Raw genomic sequence first — 23,028 nt, 5'->3', positions numbered from 1 at the left:
TCCTCCCTGCAGCTGAATCCCTGCTGCCACGTTCATTATTCTTCGGGCCTGTGTAAAACTTTTTTTTCCTTTGGCATTTGGCTGCTGTCTCTCCTCCCCACCTCCGGCTGTGTCCGAATCAGGCATTTGTTTCTGGCTCTGGCTTTGGATCGTTTTTAATACAACTGGCATATTTTCAAGACCTTTCCTCATTGGTGTTGCAGAAGATAAAGATCTCATTCTCTTTGTTACTGCTTAACATGGTTTACCTGGCGCCTTCCCAGATTTTACTGAGACACACTTTCCACAACATGTCATAAGCCACCCTCTGTTTGTTTGTTTTACTGGAGGGGCAGGGCATACATATTCTAAGTTAACAAAAGAAAACTCATGGGTTCAGAAAGATCATTAAGAATTGTGAAGTGTTGTAGAAACAGGAATAAAAATTTAAGGAATGGAGGAGATTAGATTAGGAGAGCCGGTGTGGTATAGTGGTTAAAAGTGTTCTAGTATCTGAGAGACCTGAGGTTGAATTCACCCTTGTGCCATGGAAGCTTGGGGGTGGCCTTGGGCCAGTCACACACTCTCAGACTACCCTTCCTCACAAGGTTGTTGTGAGGCTAAAATGGAGGTGAGGAGAACAATGTAAGCCGCTTTGTGTCCCCACTGGGGAGAGAGGCGGGGTACAAATGAATAAAATAAGAAACAAAATTATGGTGTGGAGGGGCAGAAGGGATGTGTTGGGACCCTCTGCAGGTATCTCCTACACAAACCACAGCCAAGAGGACAACCCACCTGGAAAGAAAGGCCACCGGTTAAGTTCTGGAAGGGATGCGACTTCTCAGCGGCCACCTGAGGCAAGACAGCAAAGCAAGATCCCAACTCACTGCAAACAGGTCAAATAACGTGGAGGACAGTTAACTGCACAACAAAAAGAAGACTGCATTTCCAAATGGAGGCCCTAGACTCTCCACAAAGAGCACCCACACACCCAGCAGGTTCCTTCTTGCGCATGCACATCCTCTGCGATGGCAGTAAAGATGCCTCTGGAGGGGAGTGCGCCTTCTCTCCTCCTCGGTCTAATGAGGTAAGGGAGTGGACAGGTCGGCTCGCCTGCTAGCATGGCACAGCCTTCATGCGTCTGGACAGGAAAGGAGAAACCTTCACTGACCGAGCAAGGAGATGGCTGTAGCCAGGGCTGGCGGTAGAGAGGAAAGGCCGGGGATGCAACCAGGGCAGGCGTTTCGTTCAGCAGTCCAAAGGAGTGTTACACTGTCAAAGGGGTGATGCTGGCCATTCTCTTTATTGGCAGGTTTTCTTTTTAGTAGGAGCCCTAATCCGAACCAACTGGGGGGTGGGGAGCCACCTCGGGCTCTACTTGATGCAGCTCAGACCAAGTCTCTCCTCTGCCGCACGAGAACCAGCCACAGCAATGGCAGAATTCTTCCCCTGACGCACTTTAGCTATTAAGAGGAGAATCTCTTTCAGGCACCAGGTCAAATGGTTTATGTTCACCCAGGATTTAATGACAGGGCTGATCTTTAATACTTACTGTAAGCTGTCAATGGCCCTGCTTTTATGGTTAATGTTTTTATGCTGGACTTTTTAATAGTTATTTTAATCTCTCCACCACCACCATTTTTTCAAAAATGTTGTAAGGCACCTTGGGCAGATTCTAAATGCAAAATGAATAAACTCTGCTGGCTTCCCTGCTGTTCACACCAGGGTTGGGGAGGGAGAACCCTTTGCTCTTATCCCCATTCCCAGAGAAAGCAGCTGAAGAGCATGTTAGGGCAGTTCTTGAAACCAAGCGTCAACTGGGAGGGGCTGGATTGAGCCCCCTCGTGGCCATTTATCTGTGTCAGACTGTACAGATAAGGAAGCTGGCTCAGGGCATGCAAAATGTTCAGCGTTCCCAAGGACATGTGCATCTGTAAAAACCCTCGGCTTATAAAAATGCATTGGTGCCTGAGCTGGGGGTGGCTCCCCTCTCCTCTTTTTCTTCAGCTGCTGCAGAAAGCTGGCTGGCTTTTTGCCAGGCATTAGAAAACACAAGCGCAACCCCTTGGAAAGGGCTATAAGTAACACAATTCACATGGCTTTTACAACTTGTGGGGGGGTTGGGAAGAGAATGAAATAGAGTGTGATAGTTTATAAACTAAGCAGAATTTGGATCCCAATTGTAAGACTGACAATGAATTAGCTCACAATGTGCAGCCGTGTTAGTTTGTCACTAGCAGTAGCAAAGAGCAAGAGTCCAGTAGCACTTTAAAGACTAATCCAACTTCTGGCAGGGTATGAGCTTTCATGAGCCACAGTATCTGAAGAAGTGTGGTGTGGCTCACAAAAGCTCATACCCTGCCAGAAATGTTGTTAGTCTTTAAGGTGCTACTGGACTCTTTCTCTTTTCTACTCTAATGAATTAGTTTCTATCAGAAAACGGCCACATTCAGACGTCATTCAAAGCTGCAACCGAAATCCAACTTGCTGCATCAGGAGCAGCTGTGGCTTGAATATGCAGTCATGGCCAAACTGACAAATCTAGTGAACAGATGACCAACAGAAGACTTTCAGAAGAATTGGAAGATGTATTTTGATTATGTAGCAAAATAATATACATGCAGAGGTCCAGCACATGTAGTATGATGTTAGATCACTTTTTCCTATCATACATTCATATAACATATATATCTCAAGAATTATTAGTAAAGACGTTGATTATATAAGCTGTCATGAATAGCTATAATTGTTGGGGATGAATGATAGCATAAAATTGTAAATGCCAGTATAATCGAAATTAAGATAAATAACTTAGATAAAATAAAGGCCAGAGAATAATTGCTTATATATCTATTTAATTACAGAAACAAATGTTTGTGTAGACTGAAAGAATATCAGATGAAAAATTTATTAGAACCGCTCTACTGTATATTGGAGGATATGATTGTTGCAGATATGATGTATGAAGCGTGTGTGATGCATGTGAGTTCTTTATGTTTTTTAAAAAATAATTTTTTTTTTAAAGGAGCAGCTGCGGCTTGTCTGGTGTGGCTGCAATGTTGCCCTTGCCCTGCCCCCACCCTTTCACACAGAGCATGAAAACAAGCATTAATGGAAAACAAACAGCAACTGTCAGTAGTGTCCAAGCCCAGGAGCATGGCAAAACTGGAGTCCCCCACACCCACCCATCCAACACACTGGGACTGAAAACCTGGGCTCAGGGGAGGCAAACCCCAGCTTGCTTGGGCAGCTGCATTCGGACCTCAAAATAAATGGTGGAGTTCTCACTTAGGGGAGGCTGCTTCTCAGGTTCCGCGTGAGACAGAGGAGAAAGGAGGAAGAAGGAAGAGTGCACAGAGATGACAGACAAACTACATCTGTGCCAGCTGCAGCGAACAGGAGTCTAACTGAGGTCTGGCACGGCATCTGAATGGCCCAGTCCTTCGGCATGCTCAGCCTGGCCTTGTGAACTGTGAGCCGATATATGCCTGGTGGCATCAACATTTCATCATCTGAAACACCATAGAAGTTCCCTTTTTATGTTCTGAAAAGGCTGCATTCAGTTTTGCTTTTGAGTTTTCACTGATGTGTAATACTGAATAGTATATTAATAATAATAATAAAGCTACCCATCTCTCACCTGAGTTGCTGACACATTTTTGGAGGGTGCCTGCTTCGTCTCTAGAGATACACACACAAAACCAGAGTCAGATGTTCAGACAGGATGGCCTCTATTCACTGTGATTTCTTAGAACATTTACAATCCCACCTTTCTTCCATCACCACACAGGATCGTGAGAATGTCTCCCACTCAGGCACTAGATCTGCTTAGCTTCAGAAAAGGTGGTTCACTTTCAGGGTGCACCTGAGCTGAATCTTATACATTTCACAACATCAGCTTGGAATCCAGTCTCTAGGGCAGATCTGGACACCAATTTATCCAAGGGAAACTTACTGCAGAGAGCTCATTGCTCCATCAGGATCGGAGCTTTGCACCCGATGGCTTCTCAAAAGGCTGAGAACCAACAAAGGAAAGACAGGAATCTTTGGCTTATACGAGAGGGGAAACTTTAAGACCTCCACCTCTATGTTGGAGGGGTGGGAGGTAAGGTGACAGGGAAAGGCAGAAGCAGTGGACAATGTTTAGGTTTTCACATTCTCTTAATTATTGCAGAATCAAGATCAAAGTTTTATTTTTATAGACATATTAATCTTAACTACTACTAACACCCCCACCCCAGAAACACACAACAGTTACTAGCCACTGTAGGGCCTTCTTGCATACTAAGATAAAAACATGAAAAGTCTCTAGATTATCTGAATAGGCCAAAACATCATTACTGCTATGAAAGGGAATCAATACACAAAGCCTGCTCTTTCCCAGATTTTCCTAAATCAGCTGTATGGGAGAGAAGGGAAAAAAACCTCCCCCCCCAATATTTAAAGAACTGGCTACAAAATAATGAGGCCAGCTAGGTTGTTAAAGGACGCTGAAGGATAAAGCAGTCCTTCAACTCAACAGGGCTAGAATGTGCAAAGCATTTTGTATTATTGGTAAGTTATCTATGCAACTTGGCCATACGTGCAGTATCCTCCCAGTTCTTCATGCCAGAGGTATACTGCCTCTGCACATGGAGCTATCACAACATATGGCAACCCACAGACTACGAGCTTAGTTTCCATTTGAAAGTCGGTACAGTCAGTGACTCCGACCCTCATCTTGTGGCTGTCTACTGCAAAATTAAAATAGTCTAGACAGGTCCAGAAAGAAAACAGCAGACTTCCACAGTGGATATGAAAACGGCCGGTCATTCAACAGCAAGTTAATTTTCAATCTGGAGACCGGCTCACCGCTGTTCTGTGGCGGCGCCTCCTCCGCAGACGCGCCCTTGGCAGGAGCAGTCCCCGACTGTGCAGTCCCGTTGACTACGAAGACTATTCTGGGCAGCTGGGATGTTTCCATTTTGGGCTTGATTTTCACACTGCACAGACAAAATAATGCACAACTACATTATCTCTCCAGTATGAGAACAAGTGGCCTAACCCTAAAGAAGGAAGCTTGGCACTGGCTTTCTGAATCTGCAGCATCAGTGCCGTAGAGAGAAGAGCGGGAGAAGAGTTATCATTCTCAGGCTAGAATGGGAGGCAGAGGGAAAGAGGAGGAGGAAGAGGGGGGTTGGTTTTTATACCCCAATTTTCTCTACCTGTAAGGAGTCTCAAACCGGCTTACAATCGCCTTCCCTTCTCCTCCCAACAACAGGCACCTTGTGAGGTAGGTGGGACTGAGAGAGTATGGAGAACTGTGACTAGCCCAAGGTCACCCAGCTGGCATCATGTGCAGGAGTGGGGAAACCAACCTAGTTCACCAGATTAGAGTCCACCACTCATGTGGAGGAGTGGGGAATCAAACCCAGTTCTCCAGATTAGGGTCCACCGCTCTTAACCACTACACCACGCTGGTTGAGAACAAAGGCTACAGTAAAAATGTGCGTATGGAAGGAACAGAAGGTCCACACACTGACCACCAGGCATACATGCTTGGCATGCAGAAGGGTCCCTGTTTCAATCTCTGGTAATTTCAGCTGACGGTCCTGGAAGCTAGGAAAGAGCCACCACTAGATGTGTTTATAAAGAATAACACAGAGCAGAGGTCTGACTCTTTGGAGTAAGCTGTGATACTGACAGGCTCATGAGATTTAGGAGAGTTTTTTGTTTAAAAACTCCCACCACAACTGAGAAAGACCTAATTACGAACTGGGAGAAGCTAGAGGACTTTACATGTTCAATTCTTTAAAAATTCCCAAACGACCACTTTTTTGTGATGGGTGATTTTAATGTCAGAATTGGTGAGAATAACAAAAATATAATTTCAAAATTAGGCTATGACAACGAAGATCTTCTCCCCATACCACTATTGTTACAGCATAATTCAAAAGACTTGGTTAATAACTGTTCAGGCTACAAACATTTTGACTATTGCATTGCCCATAACATGGTAGTTTTAAATGGACTCGATCAATTTACAAATTCAAATGATTTTACTTTTGTTACACCTAACAACAGAAGTGTTCTTGATTATAGTTTATGCTCTGCAGACTTTGATGACAGGGTTAAATGGTTTAAGATCGATCTGCGAACTGAAAGTGATCATCTCCCTTTGACAATGGCGATTCAGGAGAAACCAAAAATAATAGGTAATCATCTTATAAAACAAAATTCTGAACCCGAGGAAGGAAATGTCCTACGAAGAGTCAGATGGTTCCCAGCTGTAGAGAAAGAGTTCTATTCCTTAAATATTTGAGTCGGATCTGATGAATAACTTAAAACTAAAAATGTTTAATGCTTCTTCTCATGAGGAAACCATGACAATATATTCACAAATTGTAACACTCTGTAGTGCCAAGGCAAAACCCTTGGGCAAGATCAATAGTAAGCCTTCCTCTTGGTTTGACCAAGAATGTCGTGAAGCCAAGACTACCCTAAGAACATTATTTCAGATCAGTAGACACACAGTGGACCCTAATAATGTAAACAAATACTTTAATCGTAACAAAATTTACCAGGAAATGGTTTGTAATAAGAAAAGAACCTTTTTTCAAAACAAATGGGACCAACTGCATACTGCGGTTAAAACAAATAACAGCAAGCTCATCTGGAGAATAGTTTCCGGCGAGATGGGTAACAATTCAGATAAACTGGAACCCTCAGTCTTGCCAGGAGCATGGACTGATTATTTCCTTTCCTTTCCTTTTATCCCTTAGAAGCTCCTTGATCAATTGATTTTGAGCAGCATATATCTAGTGTTGGAGGGATGAAAGGACTGAAACAAATCTTGCCACTGACAATGTAGCCTTGGGGTCCCTATCGCTTAGTAAAAAAGGCATTATGTCAGTCACAGAAGCATTGGATTTGTATATTAAAAGGGGGGAAATATAGCGCGATCGAAGTTCCTCGTAAAAGCGGCCTTCCAAAAGGGCATGGGCTAATGAGTCAATAGAGCCAGAAGAGCAAGGGCAGATCCTGTCTGAGTAGGGTATATTCAGAATTCTGCCCTACATTACCATAGAAGGGTTAGCATTCAATCTAGCCAAGCAAAAAGCTCTACAGAGACGAGGAGTTGTCAGATAATATGTATAGGCAGGCAGAACACGTGGAGGGGGTATTCCGAAGAACTGGGATGAACAGACGCGACGAGCACGAAAAGTAGTGCTGTTATAATCGAGCTCTTTAATGTGCTTTTTAATTTTGGTAAAAGCTTCAGTTTTCCCAAGATCTAATAACATATCCTGCGAGAAGCCCAACAATGCCAGTTTCTCATCTAAGATTTTTTGCCATGAGGATTTAAAAGGGTCATGCTTCAGAGAAGCTAGGAACCCCTCAGTGCTAAAGCACAGTTTAAGGTGTAGTTTAAAGGCGGCCAACCACGCCCTAGCTTCAAGTGACATTTGGCCAAACTCGGAACGAAGAGTAACGCCAGCAGCACATCGAGGGGCATTTAGGAGTTTTCGTAAGAACTGAAGCAGTGGACGATCTATAGATTCATTGATGACTGTAATCCAGATGGCAACACCAAAGAGGATAATTGGGGTAATTTTCAGGTTAAAAACCTGAATAGCCCCTGGAATATATTTGCCACCTTTGGTGTGAAAAAAATTGACAATAGCACCAACCCCAGGTTTAATTTTGTTGGACACTGCTTTTTGATGGGCATTCCAATTTAGGTTATGGGAAAACAGAATACCAAGGTAAACAAACTCCTTGACTTGGTCAACCTCAAAGCCATCTAATACCCAGCAAAAAAGAGGCATTTTTCTCCTCTTAGTGAAGATCATAATCTTAGATTTATGATGGTTTATTTTAAGACCTTCCCTAGAGCAGTACTCAGAAAAAGTTTGCAAAGACCTTTTCAAACCAATTCTTGGGCGGGACAGGAGAACTGCATCATCAGCATAGAGCAGAAATGGGGTGGGATGACTTGCAAGCTTTGGGGGGTGGCAAAACTCTGAGAAATTGGTTGCCATATCATTCAGGTATAGATTAAACAAGAGAGGAGCAAGGAGGCAACCTTGTCTAACTCCCTTGGCCAGTTCAAAGGGCTCGGTTAGTTCTCCTTGGTTGCCACTGCGAACCTGAGCTGTGAGGTCGGTATGAAATTGCTGAATAAGCCATAGTAACCTCCTATCCATAGTAGAATGTGATAGTTTCAACCATAGCCTCTCCCTCGGGATGGTATCACAAGCTCCCTTAAGATCCATAAAACCCGCATACAGGGTGCCATTTCGGGGGGAGGAATATTTCTTGGCTAGATGGGAGAGCACTAAACAGTGGTCTGTGACAGACCAACCCCTTCTGAAGCCAATCTGTTCCCAGCCAAAGATGTCATTACTCTCAACCCAGTCCAACAGCCTCTTTAATAAGTAGGAGGAATACAATTTGCCTAAGCAAGACAAAAGGCTGATTGGGCGATAACAGCTTGGGTCAGAGCGCTGACCCTTTTTAAAGATTGGGACGATAATAGAATGTCTCCAAGATTTTGGATTGGCTCCTGATGCATTAATTTGTGTGAATACAGGAGGAAGAATGTTGGCCCACCATTCGCTGTTGACTTTAAAAAGTTCGTAGGGAATTAGATCAAGACCTAGGGCTTTGCCTGAGCGTAGGCGATCAATGAGCGGTTTAATTTCCTTAGGAGACACATCTGGCCAGGAATTCAAGAAAATAGAAGGTGCTACAGGTATAAGTCCCTGGTTGTCCACAGAGTAGGAGAAGAGGCTCTTGAAGTAAGCTACCCAGACTGAAGACGGACTGATTATTTCACCACATTATTTTCTGATAATCAAATCTCAACCCTTAATTTCACTGAGCCTCCCAAGTTAGATGTACCTGCATGGCCCCCTGTGGAGTCAGAAGAAATAACTAAGCTAATCAGTGGTTTAAAGGCAGGTAAAGCTCTGGGCCCAGACGGCCTTCTGGCAGAAATTTTCATCAAAAACGAAGATTGGTGGGCGCAACCTTTAGCCAAGGTTTTTACTATAATTGATCATTATGGGGTTGTACCCGATACCTGGCTAAATTCAATAATTATCCCCATCCATAAGAAAGGTGACTTTCACCCAATTAGTTTGCTTAATATTATAGGCAAATTATATGCCAAACATTTGGAGCTCCGGCTGGTTGAATGGGTTAAGTCCAAAGACATTATCGGTCCTGAACAAATTGGTTTTACTAACAAAAAATCCACAATAGATCATTGCTTAACACTATCACATTTAGCTGAAAAGTACTCCAAATAAGACAAAAATAAATTATACGTTGCCTATATTGATTTAAAGGGGGCATTTGACTATCTCAAGAGAATGTTTATGGGACAAACTATTATCCCTTGGAATCGATCTCCGGTTCTTTTTTTCTTATTAAAAAATTATACACTAATACTTCTTGCCAGATTAAATACTCTGACACAGGATGCCTAACTACTAAAATCCCAGTATCCAAGGGAGTCAAACAAGGATGTGTTTTAGCCCCTCTTTTGTTTAATTTATTCTTGAGTGATCTTCCCCAAAGTTTACAATCCATCAACGGCCATCCCCCTAAACTAAGATACCGCATAACTCCATTACTATTATATGCTGATGATACGGCCATCCTTTCCTATACAAGAATTGGTCTTCAAAGATATTTAAAAACTTTTCACCAATATTGTCAGACTAATAAATTGCAAATCAATTATTCTAAAATTAAGGTGATGGTTTCTGCAAATAGCTGTCATCCAGTGAAATGGAGTATCGATAGCACCCAATAGAACAAGTCAAAAATTATAAATATTTAGGCATTACATTTAATTATTGTCTGTCATGGATTGGACACAGGAAAAGGGTGCTAAACTTGGCCAAACATTCAACTGCACTATTAAAACACTTTTTTTTCTCCAAGGGCAATCAGAATGTTATGGCAGCTTAAAAAAAATTATATATATATATTTATTTTTATAACATAAACATATAAAATAATACAAATACAATAACAAAAAATAACAATAATAAAAAATACAAAAGAATATTTGTCTTATAATCTACTTAGTACATTCAAAATTGAAAAAATTACAAAATGCAAAATATCCTTTTGACCCATCACCGGACTTCCGGAGAAGTGTCTGAACAGTTTATAAATTACACTATTGATCATAAAATACAAAAGAAAATTAAACTTATTTCTATAACTCATTAACTAAAATAGTAAAATCCATTTTTGCCAGTTTATCCCAATATGTGACGGCCTTCGCCCATGTTTCTTTAAATTCTTCCATATTTTTCCCATGTAGGGATTCCGTTAATTTGGCCATCCTCATATACATCCATAATTTCTCTCTCCAGTCTCTAATTAGAGATTTACTTGTTTCCAAATTTTAGCTATTGTGATTCTTGCAGCAGCAAAACTATATTGGCAAATGACCCTAACTTTTTTGTCCATTTTTTCTTGAGGGATCCCCAATAAACAAAATGCAGGATTTCTTTTTACTCTTGTGTTGATTAAATTATTTGTTTCATTTAATACCTTTTTCCAAAACTTTTTAATTTTTTTACATATCCACCATGCATGCATAAAAGTTCCTTTTTCCTTTCCACATTTCCAACATAAATCCGTCTCTCCTTTTTTCATTTTACTTATCACGGGAGTTATATACCATCTATAAAACATTTTATATAAATTCTCTAATTTTGTTAGTTATTGTAAAATTAAATTCTTTCTTCCATAATTTTTCCCATATTTCCAAATCAATATTGTATCCTAGCTCCTTCATCCATTTCACCATTACTGGCTTAATTCTTTCTTGTTCTAAATTTACTGCAATTAATAACTTGTATATCCTTCCTATCAATCCTTTATTTCCTTTTATTAATATATTTTCTAGTTTAGATTTATTTTTATTAAATCCAACTTGCTTATCTTTATTAAATATATATTTTAATTTATAACACATAAATCTTTAATGTTAAGTTCTTCTCTACTTCTTAACACCCATTCTCCTCCCTTACAATCTATAATTTCTCAATAAACATCCATATCTAAATTTAATTGTATCCCTCTCTTCATAAATGCTTCTACTGGATTAATCCATCCGGGAGTTTTATTTTCCAAGAACCTTTTATATTTTTCCAAATTTGAAATAAGCCTAATCTAATAAAGTGAGTATTAAAATCTTTGTTTACCTTTTTTATCATACCACAAATATGCATGCCATCCAAAACGTAAATTGAAACCTTCTATTTCCAATATTTTGGGATTCTCTAATAAAATCCAGGTCTTTAACCAAACAAAACAAGATGCTTCATAGTACATTCTCAAGTCTGGTAACCCCAAACCTCCTGTCTCTTTTAATTCAATTAAATTATTGTATGCTATTCTACGTCTTTCTTTATCCCATAAAAATTTAAAATATCTTTTTTCCAAAGTTTAAATATTTGGGTCCCTTTTATAATTGGTAAATTCTGAAATAAAAATAGCATTTTTGGTAATATCATTTTAATTACCGAAATTCTACCCCATAATGACGGGTATTTTCCCCCAGTTTTTTAAATCTACAACAATTTGTTGCCGTAATTTAATATAGTTATTTTAAAATAGAATAAGGTTGTTTGAGGTTGACCAAATACCCAGATATTTTATTTTATGTTCAATAGAGAAGCCTGACCTTTTTGATAATTCTTGTTGCTGCAAAAGTGTCATATTTTTAACCAAAATTTTATTTTTATTTTTACTTCTTTTAAAACCTGCACGTTTTCCATAAACCTCAACCGTTTTATTCCATATAACTATTTGATTAATAGGATGAGTCAGAAAGCAAACTAAATCATCAGCAAAAGCTTTAACTTTAAAATGATTTATCCTCAATTTACATCCTGTTATGTCTGGAGTATTTATAATCTTTCTCAGTAAGACTTCTAACACTAATATAAACAATAAAGGTGAAAGAGGGCAACCTTGTCTAGTGCCTTTTTGAATTTCAAATTGTGATGTTAGATTACCATTAATCAGCAGTCTAGCTGATTGGTAAGTATAAATATTTCCAATAGCTGGTTTAAATTTTTTCCCTAAATCCATATATTCTAATTTCCCCCCCTAAATTTCCAATTTACATTATCAAATGCTTTCTTTGCATCTAAAAATATCATTGCTGTAGGAGTAGTGTCTAACTCTGCATATTCTAAAAGATCTATTACAATTCTAACATTTTGACTAATCAATCTACCTGGGAGAAATCCAGCTTGATCCTCATATATTACCTGATTTAATACTGTTTTAGGTCTATTTGCTAAAATAGTTACAAAAAATTCATGATCATTATTCAATAATGAAATTGGTCTGTAATTTTTGACATCCAATAAGTCTGAATTTGGTTTTGGTATTAAAACTATATTTGCTTGTTTCCAGGTTTGTGGGATGGATCCATTCTGCAAGAAATGATTCATCACCTTAAGTAAATGTGATGATAATTGTTCTATAAAAGTTTTATAATAAAATGCTGTAAATCCATCTTCGCCTGGAGATTTATTTAACTTACTTTTACCTATAACAATTTTGAGTTCCTCCATAGTTATTCTAGAATCCAATAATTCCTTATGCTCTGGTAATATTCTATCCCATTCAAATTGATTTAGATAAACATCCATTTCCCTATGTGAGACAACATTTTGTCTATATAAATTTGAGTAATAGTCTGTGAAGGTTTCCATAATTTTTTGTTTATCTGTTGTTATTTTACCCTCCTTTTTAATTTTTAATATTGGTGTTTTCCTCTCTTTGTGTTTAAGTTGCCAAGCTAATAGTTTACCTGGTTTATTGGCATGTTCAAAAAAATCTTTGTCTGTTAAACATTATTTTTTCTCAATTTCTAAAGTTAATAAAATTCATATTGATATTGTAACTTTTTTAGCCTCTCTGTTCTTCTATTTATCTTGTAATTTTCTTAGCTGTCTTTCTCCCAATTTAATTTCTTCTAATATCTTCTTCTTTTGTGCCTCCCTCTCTTTAAACCATCTTGTATTTTGTTGAATCAGTAGTCCTCTAACTACTGCTTTACCATGCAACCAGATGTTCTGTAAGTGACTGTTGAGGGTCATACTTCAGTTAGGGATCTCAAAAGTATAGCTCAGGGGTGGGGAACATCAGGCCCAGGGGCCGTGTAAGGCCCTCAAAATCATTTGGTCTGGCCCTTCATGGGTCCTGGTAGATCTCTAGCTCAGAAGGATGCTGCCCTGCCTGAATCTCTTGGGCCCAGCTGGGGACAGCAGAGCTCAAAAGCGAGGCGCTCTATGTGGCAGACACTCTGAGCCGTCTCCGGTGGTGCCTCTTGGCTAAATGTTTGACCAAATATAGCAGACTAATTTTTAAGTTGATAATTTTGTATGGCCCCCAAATGATGTTATAAATATCCAAATGGCCCTTGGCAGAAAAAAGGTTCCCCACCCCTGGTATAGCTAAATGCTTTGCTTGAGGGGAAAGGTGGGGCTGGAAAAAAAAGATGAGCAGATGTGTAGCTAGCAAGCATTTATGACGTGTAATGACTAGGTGACACTTCAAACAGCCTTAACATTTCTATTTGGTTCATGCACAGAACCTCTCATTTGCAGTTGGTCCTGACTTATTTTTTTTAAAGGACATACTGCCAACTGCTGGAAGAATGCAAACTGTCAACATCTTTCCTTCTGGTGTATGAAACTGGCTGGAGAACAGGAATGTCCAACATTTGATGTTCTGGGGGGGCACCCTTTCTCCAGATACCAGTGTAAACGCGTATTTTGGCAATAACACGGGGCCTCTCTTTGTGAACTCTGTAAGGAGATTGACACCCCTTAGAAGAGCCTTCCAGTTTCCAAGCATAAAAGAGCACAGCCTTACGTTAACGGTCCAAAAACCTTTTAAAAGAGACATGCTATATTGAAGAAAGAGGTCCCGCCCAACTTGAAAAAAACATTTTTTGTCTCCAAATAAAGACTAGGTGAGACCTTTTACCAGACCTTAGTTAACATTTTGCAAAGCTTTTAGGGCCAGTTAAAATTGCTCCTCTGTAGGCTTGATACCAGAGGTGAGATGGCCATCCCTAGGACATTCGATTAGAGAAGGGGGAGGCAAGCTGGGAGATATGTAACTAACGCTCTTACCTATAATCTGTGAAGTTCACAAGTAGGATTTTGATGGAAAAATCGGGTGACGTTTTATTCAAAATGCAATAATCCAATTTTTCATCCTGAAAGAAGCAAAACCAGATTATCTATTACTTTCTCTCTGCTCACCTACATAGAGATAAAAAGTCAACAACTTTGGGAGTTTTTAAAAGAAGTAGACATCACTTTTCAGGGGACAAGTATAAATTGAAAGGTGCTAAACACAGCCTGGCAAAGCTCAGGCCAAATCTGTGCTGCTGGAAAGCATCCTTCTCTATTAGTAGAAAGAACACAGTACAGAATGATCAATTCTAGTGATACTGATGAGCCTTGCCCAAACAAGAACACCCTTCCCTTTTCGGTCTTACCAGGTAAGTGGAGAATCCATCATTCCGTGTCCGGTCTAAAGTGAATCCCACCTAAAGGGATTGTTCAAAGAGTGAATCATTAAAAATTAAGGCAGTTGATGAATTAAAGATTTTTTCTTTTACACAGAATCAATCATTACACCACTTGACATTTAATTTAAGACCAACAGCATACTGCCAAAACTTCCAACATTAGTACTTATTTTGAGGATGTTTAAGAACATGTGGCAGAATTTATGGTTCAACAAACCAAAGCTACCGCTCATTTTTAGAAAATCCATCTTTAATATCGTTCACTGAAGTATCTCCAGAACCTTCAATAGCCACCCTCAAAAAACAGGATGGTGTTTTCAAGTTACCTGTCTGAATTTGCCTTTGCCAGTTAAGCAGCTAAGGATTAAGACTGTGATCCTGCCCCTGGTTATTTGGAAGTTAAAGCTCATATACAACTTTACGCAGAAGAACTGCGCTCCCTGTTGCTTTAAACTCTTGATTAAACTCCAACAAAATATGGACTCCAGCAGATCAGGAGAAGGGCAGGACAGGACAAGAACGACTATGCAAGTAACTCGGAATTCATTCCATGTTTAACAGGCAGAGGCACACACGCTGTGTTTACACAGCCACTTTACTGCTTGCTTACTTCTCAAACGTCATTGCCTCTGTGACAGCTCAGTATTGACTAAAATTTAGGGTAGGATCACCAAACATGGAACTCAACTCACCCCGGGACGCATCTTCTTTGTGTTCACCACACCAGTGGAGTGCCACCCTACAAGTCCACCTCATGTCACCCCATCCACCCTTCTGGCAGCCACCAGGTTGTGATGGGGATAGTGGGAGAGAGACAGACCACATGGAGATGCCAGATTTTCTGTAGCATGCTTGCCACATCGAGAACATGCACTCAGGTCCTTAATTACTACCAGAAAGATGCAACAGTGGCTTGGAGCAAGCTGGGGAAACCAATGTGGTGGGGTAGATGTGGGCATTCAAGACTATTTGCAGCTGCTGCCTCAGGAACAAAACCACCATCTGGGGCCAACCACAGTTCAGTCGTGTTACCATTAACAAGTTTGACCCTGGAGCTGTTGAGCCAATAACCACACACACCAAGGGGGTGAAAGGATAAGTTTATTTCTGTGCACACAAATAAGGTGCCCTGCCCCCTCAGCTCAAGGGGCTGCTGAAGAGAGCAGCACACCATTACTCCCAATTAAAGACAATATATCGCATCTCATTTCATCCTTTCGTTATGCATACTTGGAAAGCACGTTACTAATGGGCACATCTACTCATTATTCAAGCATGCGTACAGCTTACTACCTTGTATAATTAAACTCCCACTGGGATTGTGCAACCATCCTTTGACAAGGACCACTTTCTAACAAGACGTGTGTTCCGACCAACTTTATGTCACTAAGTAACTCCCGGTCACTTTGTACAAGGTCGACCTGAGCTTTTTGTGATCTTAGTAGTGTTTATGAAACTCCAGCTGTTCCTTATTATCTATCATTCCCTACCAAAGCTGTGAACACTAGACACATCTAAATTATGCCTCAGTCAAACCTTCAGGCATGCATTTTTGAGCCTAATGAAACCTAAATCTTTATTTAGGGCCAGGGTCTCTTAGGCCTGAGTATAAGTCACAATATATGGACCAGCTTGTGGGGCTTAGTACAAGCAAGAGGACACCTACCAGGTGGTTCCGGTCAACTGAGAGGTTGTGGACGGTGACCATCATAGAGCCATCCTTGAAGAAGCCAAACGTATTAAGATGAACTTTCTGCCGCACGTCATCCTGGAAGAGAGTAAGGGGCCTCCTTTACAAATTTGACTTTGCCACTTGGCTCCTCCCACCCCAGAACTGTCCCCTGAGAGCAGCAGTTTCACCTGGATGCATAGGAGGGAGAGGTGAAACAGTGAGGCGCCCCTCCACCAGCCAACCTGGGAGGACCAAGCCCTTCCAGAACCATCTGCTATAGTAGCCATCCCACCAGGTCATTACAGAACAGTTAAGTCAGGTATCTATAAGTCACTGCCTGAACTTGTTTGTTTTCTTTTTCTTTGTGCCCTCCTTTTCTATATATGTGCATGCATGCAAAAAACTGATTGGGGAGGAGTTAAACAATACTTACTTTCCTACGAAACCTAAACTTCTTTCACTAGCTTAAACATAAAATGCATTTATACCTTAGCATACATCATTTTATTATTTGGCCTATTTTTGGAACATAAAGATATAGATAGCTTCAATTTCTACAAGAAAATTTGTAAGTATGCCCAGTACTTGAGAAAGAGATGCAAACGTCTGCATCCTATGCTACCACAGCACAAGGATTTTTAACTGTTGCTATTTGAGAGGTAGCAAAAATAAAGGTGAAGGCAGAACACAAGATCTCTCTGGCCTAGTGTTTTATCATAGGTGTTAATTAGTATAATCAGATTTAATGGCTTTTAAAATAATTGCTTTTAAATGTTTATAATTTGAATTGATTGTCGGAATTTATGTATTGGATCTTTTAAAGTTGTTAGCCGCTCAGTCCAGCTCTGGTCAGGAAATAGAGCCGCTCTGAGTTCAGCTCTGGTCAGGAAATAGAGCGGAGTACAAACTGAATAAAATAAATAAACTAAATAAATAAACTAAAAGGAAGCGTATTTTTTGGAGACAAATGCTCTCATACTGACACAACAGGCAGGACTATCAGCATGACTGGATATTCAGCTAAGCTTTTTAACAATGGACCCCTTGATAATGAATTATAATTATTCATTATTAATTGTTGCCAAAATTATTTCCAAATATTCTTGAAAATGTTGTATATATTTGCAGAAAACATAAGAATTATCTGACACTAAATTGTCTTAAATTAATATATATATATATATATATATATACACACACACACACACACACACACACACACACACACCTTGTAGCCACTTTCCACCTGCTGCTTTCACGAAGGAAGGTCTACCTATATTCCTGCACATCAGAACTGTTTCCCAAACCACTGTCTGCACTTCAAGCAGGGTGAAATTATAGCCAAGACAGTCAGCCACTTGGTATTGTTGAAGTCTTTGCATTAAGTAAATGAACAGCAAAGGCACAACTCCACAATGTTTAGAATCTCTGCTCTCCTGCCCAAAGCACTGCAAATACCAGGCTGGCGCCTACAGCTCTGTCCCACCAACAGCAGTATACCCCGGCTCCCCGACAAAAGCAGACCGACTGTGTCAGCGGAAAAGCTTCTGGTACCGCTGCTGCTAGCACCTTTTATTAGGTCATGGATGAGATGACAGTGTCCAGCCACCAGCGAGCTGGGGGCATAGGAACACAGGAATTGCCAAGCATATGGTAAAAAGGAGAAATTCCAGAACTGGCTTTTAGTCCAGGGAGCCCTTGAGCACCTGGAATGCTTTTCAGCCTGCTGCTGGATCTGCAGCATCAATGTTTGATTAGTCCACCAGCCAAGGAAGCCGAAACCGAACAAATCCAGAATCAGTACCATGGACGGCAGGCTAGGTTGAGAGAACGCGACTGGCCCAAGGTCACCCACTGAGTTTTGTGGCTGTGAGGGGATTTGAACACAGATCCATTCTAATCCGACACTAGCCACTGTAACGCATTGGCTTTCCAGACTTTCCTGTTCCCTCTGATCCATACTCCGTCCCCCACCCCCACTACAGCTCTGTCCCCAACTCTTCGTCTACCTGCAAAATGAGTCACTGCAGTTCCAACTTCCAACTGCCTGGCAAATTGCTGTCTCTATTATGCCTTTCAGAGAGATGGAGGAAGCTTTTTTTTTCTTTTTAATGAGGTTGGCACAAACTGTTGAAGTTGCTGTTCTTCAGGTTTCAACCCCTTCTAGAAACTAAATCTTTTAACAGGGCAGGAAAAAAGAGCAACATACCTTATCCTTTAGAACACATGCCTATAATAAATGCAGACACAAATTCTAAGGAGATGAGAGCACCATTTCACGCACACAGTTTGTTGCGACATATTCCAGCTCAATCCTGTTTTTCGAGCATGCACCTTGTGCTTTTAAACAGCTTGGTATAGTGGTTAAGAGCAGTGGTTTGGAGCAGTGGACTCTGATCGGGGGAACCAGGTTTGATTCCCCAATCCTCCACATGAGCGGTGGAGGCTAATCTGGAGAACCGGATTGGTTTCCCCACTCCTCCACATGAAGCCAGCAGGGTGACCTTGGGCTAGTCACAGCTTTCTCAGCCCCACCTACCTCACAGGGTGTCTGTGGTGGGGAGGGGAAGGTGATTGCAAACCCGGTTTGATTCTGCCTTAAGTGGTAGAGAAAGTCGGCATATAAAAACCAACTCTTCTTCTTCTTAAAAACCCTCTTTGTGTTTTAAATTATAAGTGGGGAATCAAACCCGGTTCTCCAGATCAGAGTCCACCGCTCCAAACCACTGCTCTTTATTACTACACCACGCTGGCTCTCATGACACAGTTTTCCACAGATGCACAGTGGTTGGTTTGGAGCGGTGGACTCTAATCTGGAGAACTGGGTTCGATTGGTTTCCCCACTCCTCCGCATGAAGCCAGCTGGGTGACCTTGGGCTAGTCACACTCTCTCAGCCTCACCTGCCTAACAGGGTGTCTGTTGTCTGGAGGGGAAGGTGATTGTAAGCTGGTTTGATTCTTCCTTAAGTGGTAGAGAAAGTCAGGATATAAAAACCAACTTTTCTTTTTCTTCTCCTATCTGTGCGTTTACTGGGCTCCCAGGGTCACTAGTGGAGGCAAAACAATAACGGCTCTAGGCAACCTGGCTGGCCCCTTAGCAGTGATCAGGGAAACATGAGCTTTCTTTCCTCAGTCAGTGTCTCCGCTCTTGAGCTCAGTCTCCCGTTGGTACAAGAGGGACAAGTGGGATTACTACGCATGACTCTAGAGAAACAAGAGAAAAACGACCTGTGGGGTCCTCGCAGAGAGGAGTTCTGCTCTGCTGAGACCTGTAGATAATCCAGAGAAGAAAAGACATTGAGCACACTGTGTTACCATCCAGCCTTCAAAGAGCTCAGAGCAGTAGACATTGTTCCCCCTTCCCCATTTCATTCTAAAAACAACCCTGAGTGGTAGGATAAGCAGACATATTTCTCTAGGTTACGCAACAAGCGTCATGCCCAGAGATTTGACCCTAGTCCACCACAGGAATCCCCAACTTTTTGAGCCTTTGGAATTCTAACCCAGCATGGTGGGCACAGCCACAAAACAGCTGCCGCAGCTCAGCTCCAGTCAGTTAAGATCCTTGTGCTTTGGTGGCGGCTGTTGTTAAAGCAATAGTTTTTTTAAATCTGCACAGCCTATTAAATCTCCAATGGCCAATCAGAAGCCTCGATGGTAAAGAGCCCTCCCTGACGCCACCCACTTTCCAAAAACACTTTTGTGGGCACCAGGAAAGGTGTTCGCAGGTGCCATGGCACCCACGGGCATCATGTTGCAACCCCCTACCCAACAAGTATAGAGAAAAGGGATCTGGTAGAACACCAGTTCTACGGAAATCCAGAAACTCTTGGAACACCCAACCAAGGAGAAAGAAGACTGTAACATCTTTGGTTGTGGGAGAATCTTTGTGACCTTCGCAAGAGACCCCTGAACAAGATCCCTAGGGCAAATATGGGCCAGAAGTAACCCCTTCAAGTAGTGGTAGCCTGGGAGGCCCAAAACGGTCCTTACCTGCCCCCGTGTCCTCTCCTGGAAGACCAAAGAGCCTGATGGGAAAGCAAGGAGGTGCCACAACACTCCTCCTTGCTGGCCACACCTTGCCTGAGCCAACAAGGCAAAGGCAGGCACTGCCATGCTCTCACCTCCAGATGCCCTACCCTCAGCTGGCACAGGATGAAGCCTGGCGCTGCTATGACCATGCTCCTCTTGAACACAGTGTCTGACACTGAGAGACACTGTCCTTCAGTGTTACTCCTCTGAAGATGCCTGCCACAGCTGCTGGCGAAACGTCAGGAAAGAAAATATCAAGACCACGGTCACACAGCCCAGATAACCTATAAGAACTAAGTGGAAAGCTTTGAGTACTTATGCCCAGAGATTCTTAGACACCTATTCTACTTCTCCCTAGAAGCTAAAATGACCACACTGAGGCTACTGTACTTTAGTCACATCATGAGAAGAGAAGACTCACTGGAAAAGACAATAATGCTAGGAAAGGTTGAAGGCAGCAGGAAAGAGGGAGACCCAACATGAGATGGATTGTCTCTATAAAGGAAGCCACATCCCTCACTTTGCAAGACCTGAGCAAGGATGTTAATGATAGGACCTTTTGGAGGTCACTAATAGCACAGGGGTGCCGTAAGTCAGAAGGAACTTGACAGCACTTAAAGCACACTGTACTAGTTGAAAGCAAAGATATGAACAGGGGCAGATTTTGCACATTTGTAACATATAGCACCAGACCTTCTTCCTTACATCTCCCAGCTTGCAACCAGCACACAAAGACTGGGAAGCACCTCTGCCTGAAGAGCCGCACCCAAACAGACATAACGGGGGGCTCTGGGTGCAGGAATGAACAGTGGCGTTTCACACTGCCTCCTCTCTACGTGCTCCTCCTTTCTACCTTTTATGTTTACAGCCTTAGGTCGCAGCTGACCAGAGATGTTCAGAAGTGGTTTGCCACTTGGTGGACCCTGGACTTCCTTGCTGGCCCTGCCTGGAATGCAAACTGTAACAAGATCACTGCCTAGACAGAATTCTTAACCAGCTCCAAATCCTGAGAGTGAGGAAACTAGTTAAAGTGGGAAAAAGGTGAGAAGAAAATGAGATTAACTGCGGGAAAAGGAAGAGTCACTGGAGAAGACAATAATGCTAGGAAAAGGAGATGGCAGCAGGAAAAGAGGAAGACCCAACAGGAGATGGATTGACTCAACGAAGGAAGCACTGGACCTCAGTTTGCAAGACCTGAGCAAGGTTGTTAATGACATGTTTGGAGGACATCGATTCATAGTGTCACCATAAATTGGAAGCAACTTGATGGCAATACACACACACATTTTCCAAAAGCCACTCAGGGAACTCTTGCACTAGATGGCATACATTATACATACAATAGACCATAAATAAGCATTTCTACATTCCTCAAAAATATTGACCAGTAATTGAAACAAACTGACAGTGAGCTGTTAAAAACGAATAGTGTTTCTTGGGGTAGGGGGGTCACAGGAACAGATTACCAGATGCAGATTAAGACAGTGCTCTTTTGCCATTAGATCACTCTAATAGCAGCTACGGTTACAGCAATTACTTCGGCCACTGATGCGCTCCTGAATCCAACTCAAGGTGTCAGTTTTGGCCATTAAAGCCCTACTTAGCTTGGGACCAGGGTATCTGAAGGACCGTTTTCTCCCACACATTCTTGCCCGGGAATGAAGATTACAAGGAGAGGTCCTCCTGACTGCCCCATCAATTAAGATCATTTGGTGGGTACCAGAAAGAGCGCCTTTTCAGTGGCAGCCCCACGATTACAGAACAACTTCCCCAGGGAGGTGTACCTGGCCCCCTCACTTTTGATCTTTAGGAGGCAGCTGAAGACAATTTTATGCAGGACTGCATTTGATTAGAGCAGTACTAAATTGTGATTTTAAAATGTTGACTTTACGTATTTTTTATGCTGCCCTGACCTGGATGGCCCATGCTAGCCTGATCTCATCAGATCTGGGAAGCCAGGCAGGGCCAGCAAACAAGTCCAGGGTCCACCAAGCAGATACAGGCAGTGGAAAACCACTTCTGAACCTCTCTGGTCAGCTGCGACTTAAGGGCACTTTCCGCCACCACTGGCATTTTTATGTAATCTATTTTATTTATGCTGTAAGCAGGCTAGAGGCTCCATAAGAAAGGCAGCTAATGTTTTAAAAATTAAATTTAAAAGGTGATTTTTGGCATGTCTGGCTTCTCCACCCCCCTTTGCATGGGTCACAGCCAATCCCAAGACCCAACCTTCCACAAAACAGCAGCAGCAAGAGCCCAGCTGCTCTCCTTTGCCCCAGTCTACTAAAAGATAATAATTTAAATGGGATCCAGGTATGCAAGTATGAATTAAATGAGGATCATGGATTTGGTCAAGTCTGTTTCACAGCCCAAGGCTTCGCCTTCCTTTGTCTTTTCAGAGCTTTACATTTAGGATCTAAACAAACAAACACAAAATGGGAGTAAACTGTTTCAGGTTTTTTTCTTCATGTTGTTTCATGCTTCTCTTGGGAAGGTCCCAAAAAAGTTAGCCATTCTCTCCTGCTGGTCTTGTATAATCTAACCAGCCCATGTCTACACAAGAAAAAGCAGCAGCTGGTTGGAATGAGCCACCCATGTTCTTATCAGCAAGCGCCATCTCGCAGTTTTGGTTACAAGCACATTTCCAGCTTAAGGTTCACATTGCATTGGTCAATTGGTCATCCTCCGTGCCAACCAGGCATTATCAGAGCTCTGGACACAACAACTGGATAAAAATACAATGGAAGTTGCTCCGGTAGGTTCAATCTAGCTTCCAGAT

At 41.7% G+C, this 23,028-nt stretch overlaps 1 protein-coding gene across 1 annotated transcript in view; it reads right to left on the bottom strand.

The window, feature by feature from the left end:
- The window catches only part of GPR107 (G protein-coupled receptor 107), a 76,390-nt gene that overhangs the window by 37,097 nt on the left and 16,265 nt on the right, over positions 1-23,028 (bottom strand). Inside the window, 6 exon segments of the mRNA XM_056860188.1 lie at positions 775-831; positions 3,620-3,660; positions 4,831-4,961; positions 14,142-14,227; positions 14,513-14,563; positions 16,212-16,313. Of these exon segments, the coding sequence (XP_056716166.1) occupies positions 775-831; positions 3,620-3,660; positions 4,831-4,961; positions 14,142-14,227; positions 14,513-14,563; positions 16,212-16,313 (468 nt within the window).

The sequence above is a fragment of the Euleptes europaea genome, chromosome 14 (assembly GCF_029931775.1).
Source record: "Euleptes europaea isolate rEulEur1 chromosome 14, rEulEur1.hap1, whole genome shotgun sequence".
Lineage (NCBI taxonomy): Eukaryota > Metazoa > Chordata > Lepidosauria > Squamata > Sphaerodactylidae > Euleptes > Euleptes europaea.
The sequence above is the reverse complement of the archived record's forward strand: the minus strand, read 5'-3'. Positions and strand labels throughout refer to the sequence as shown.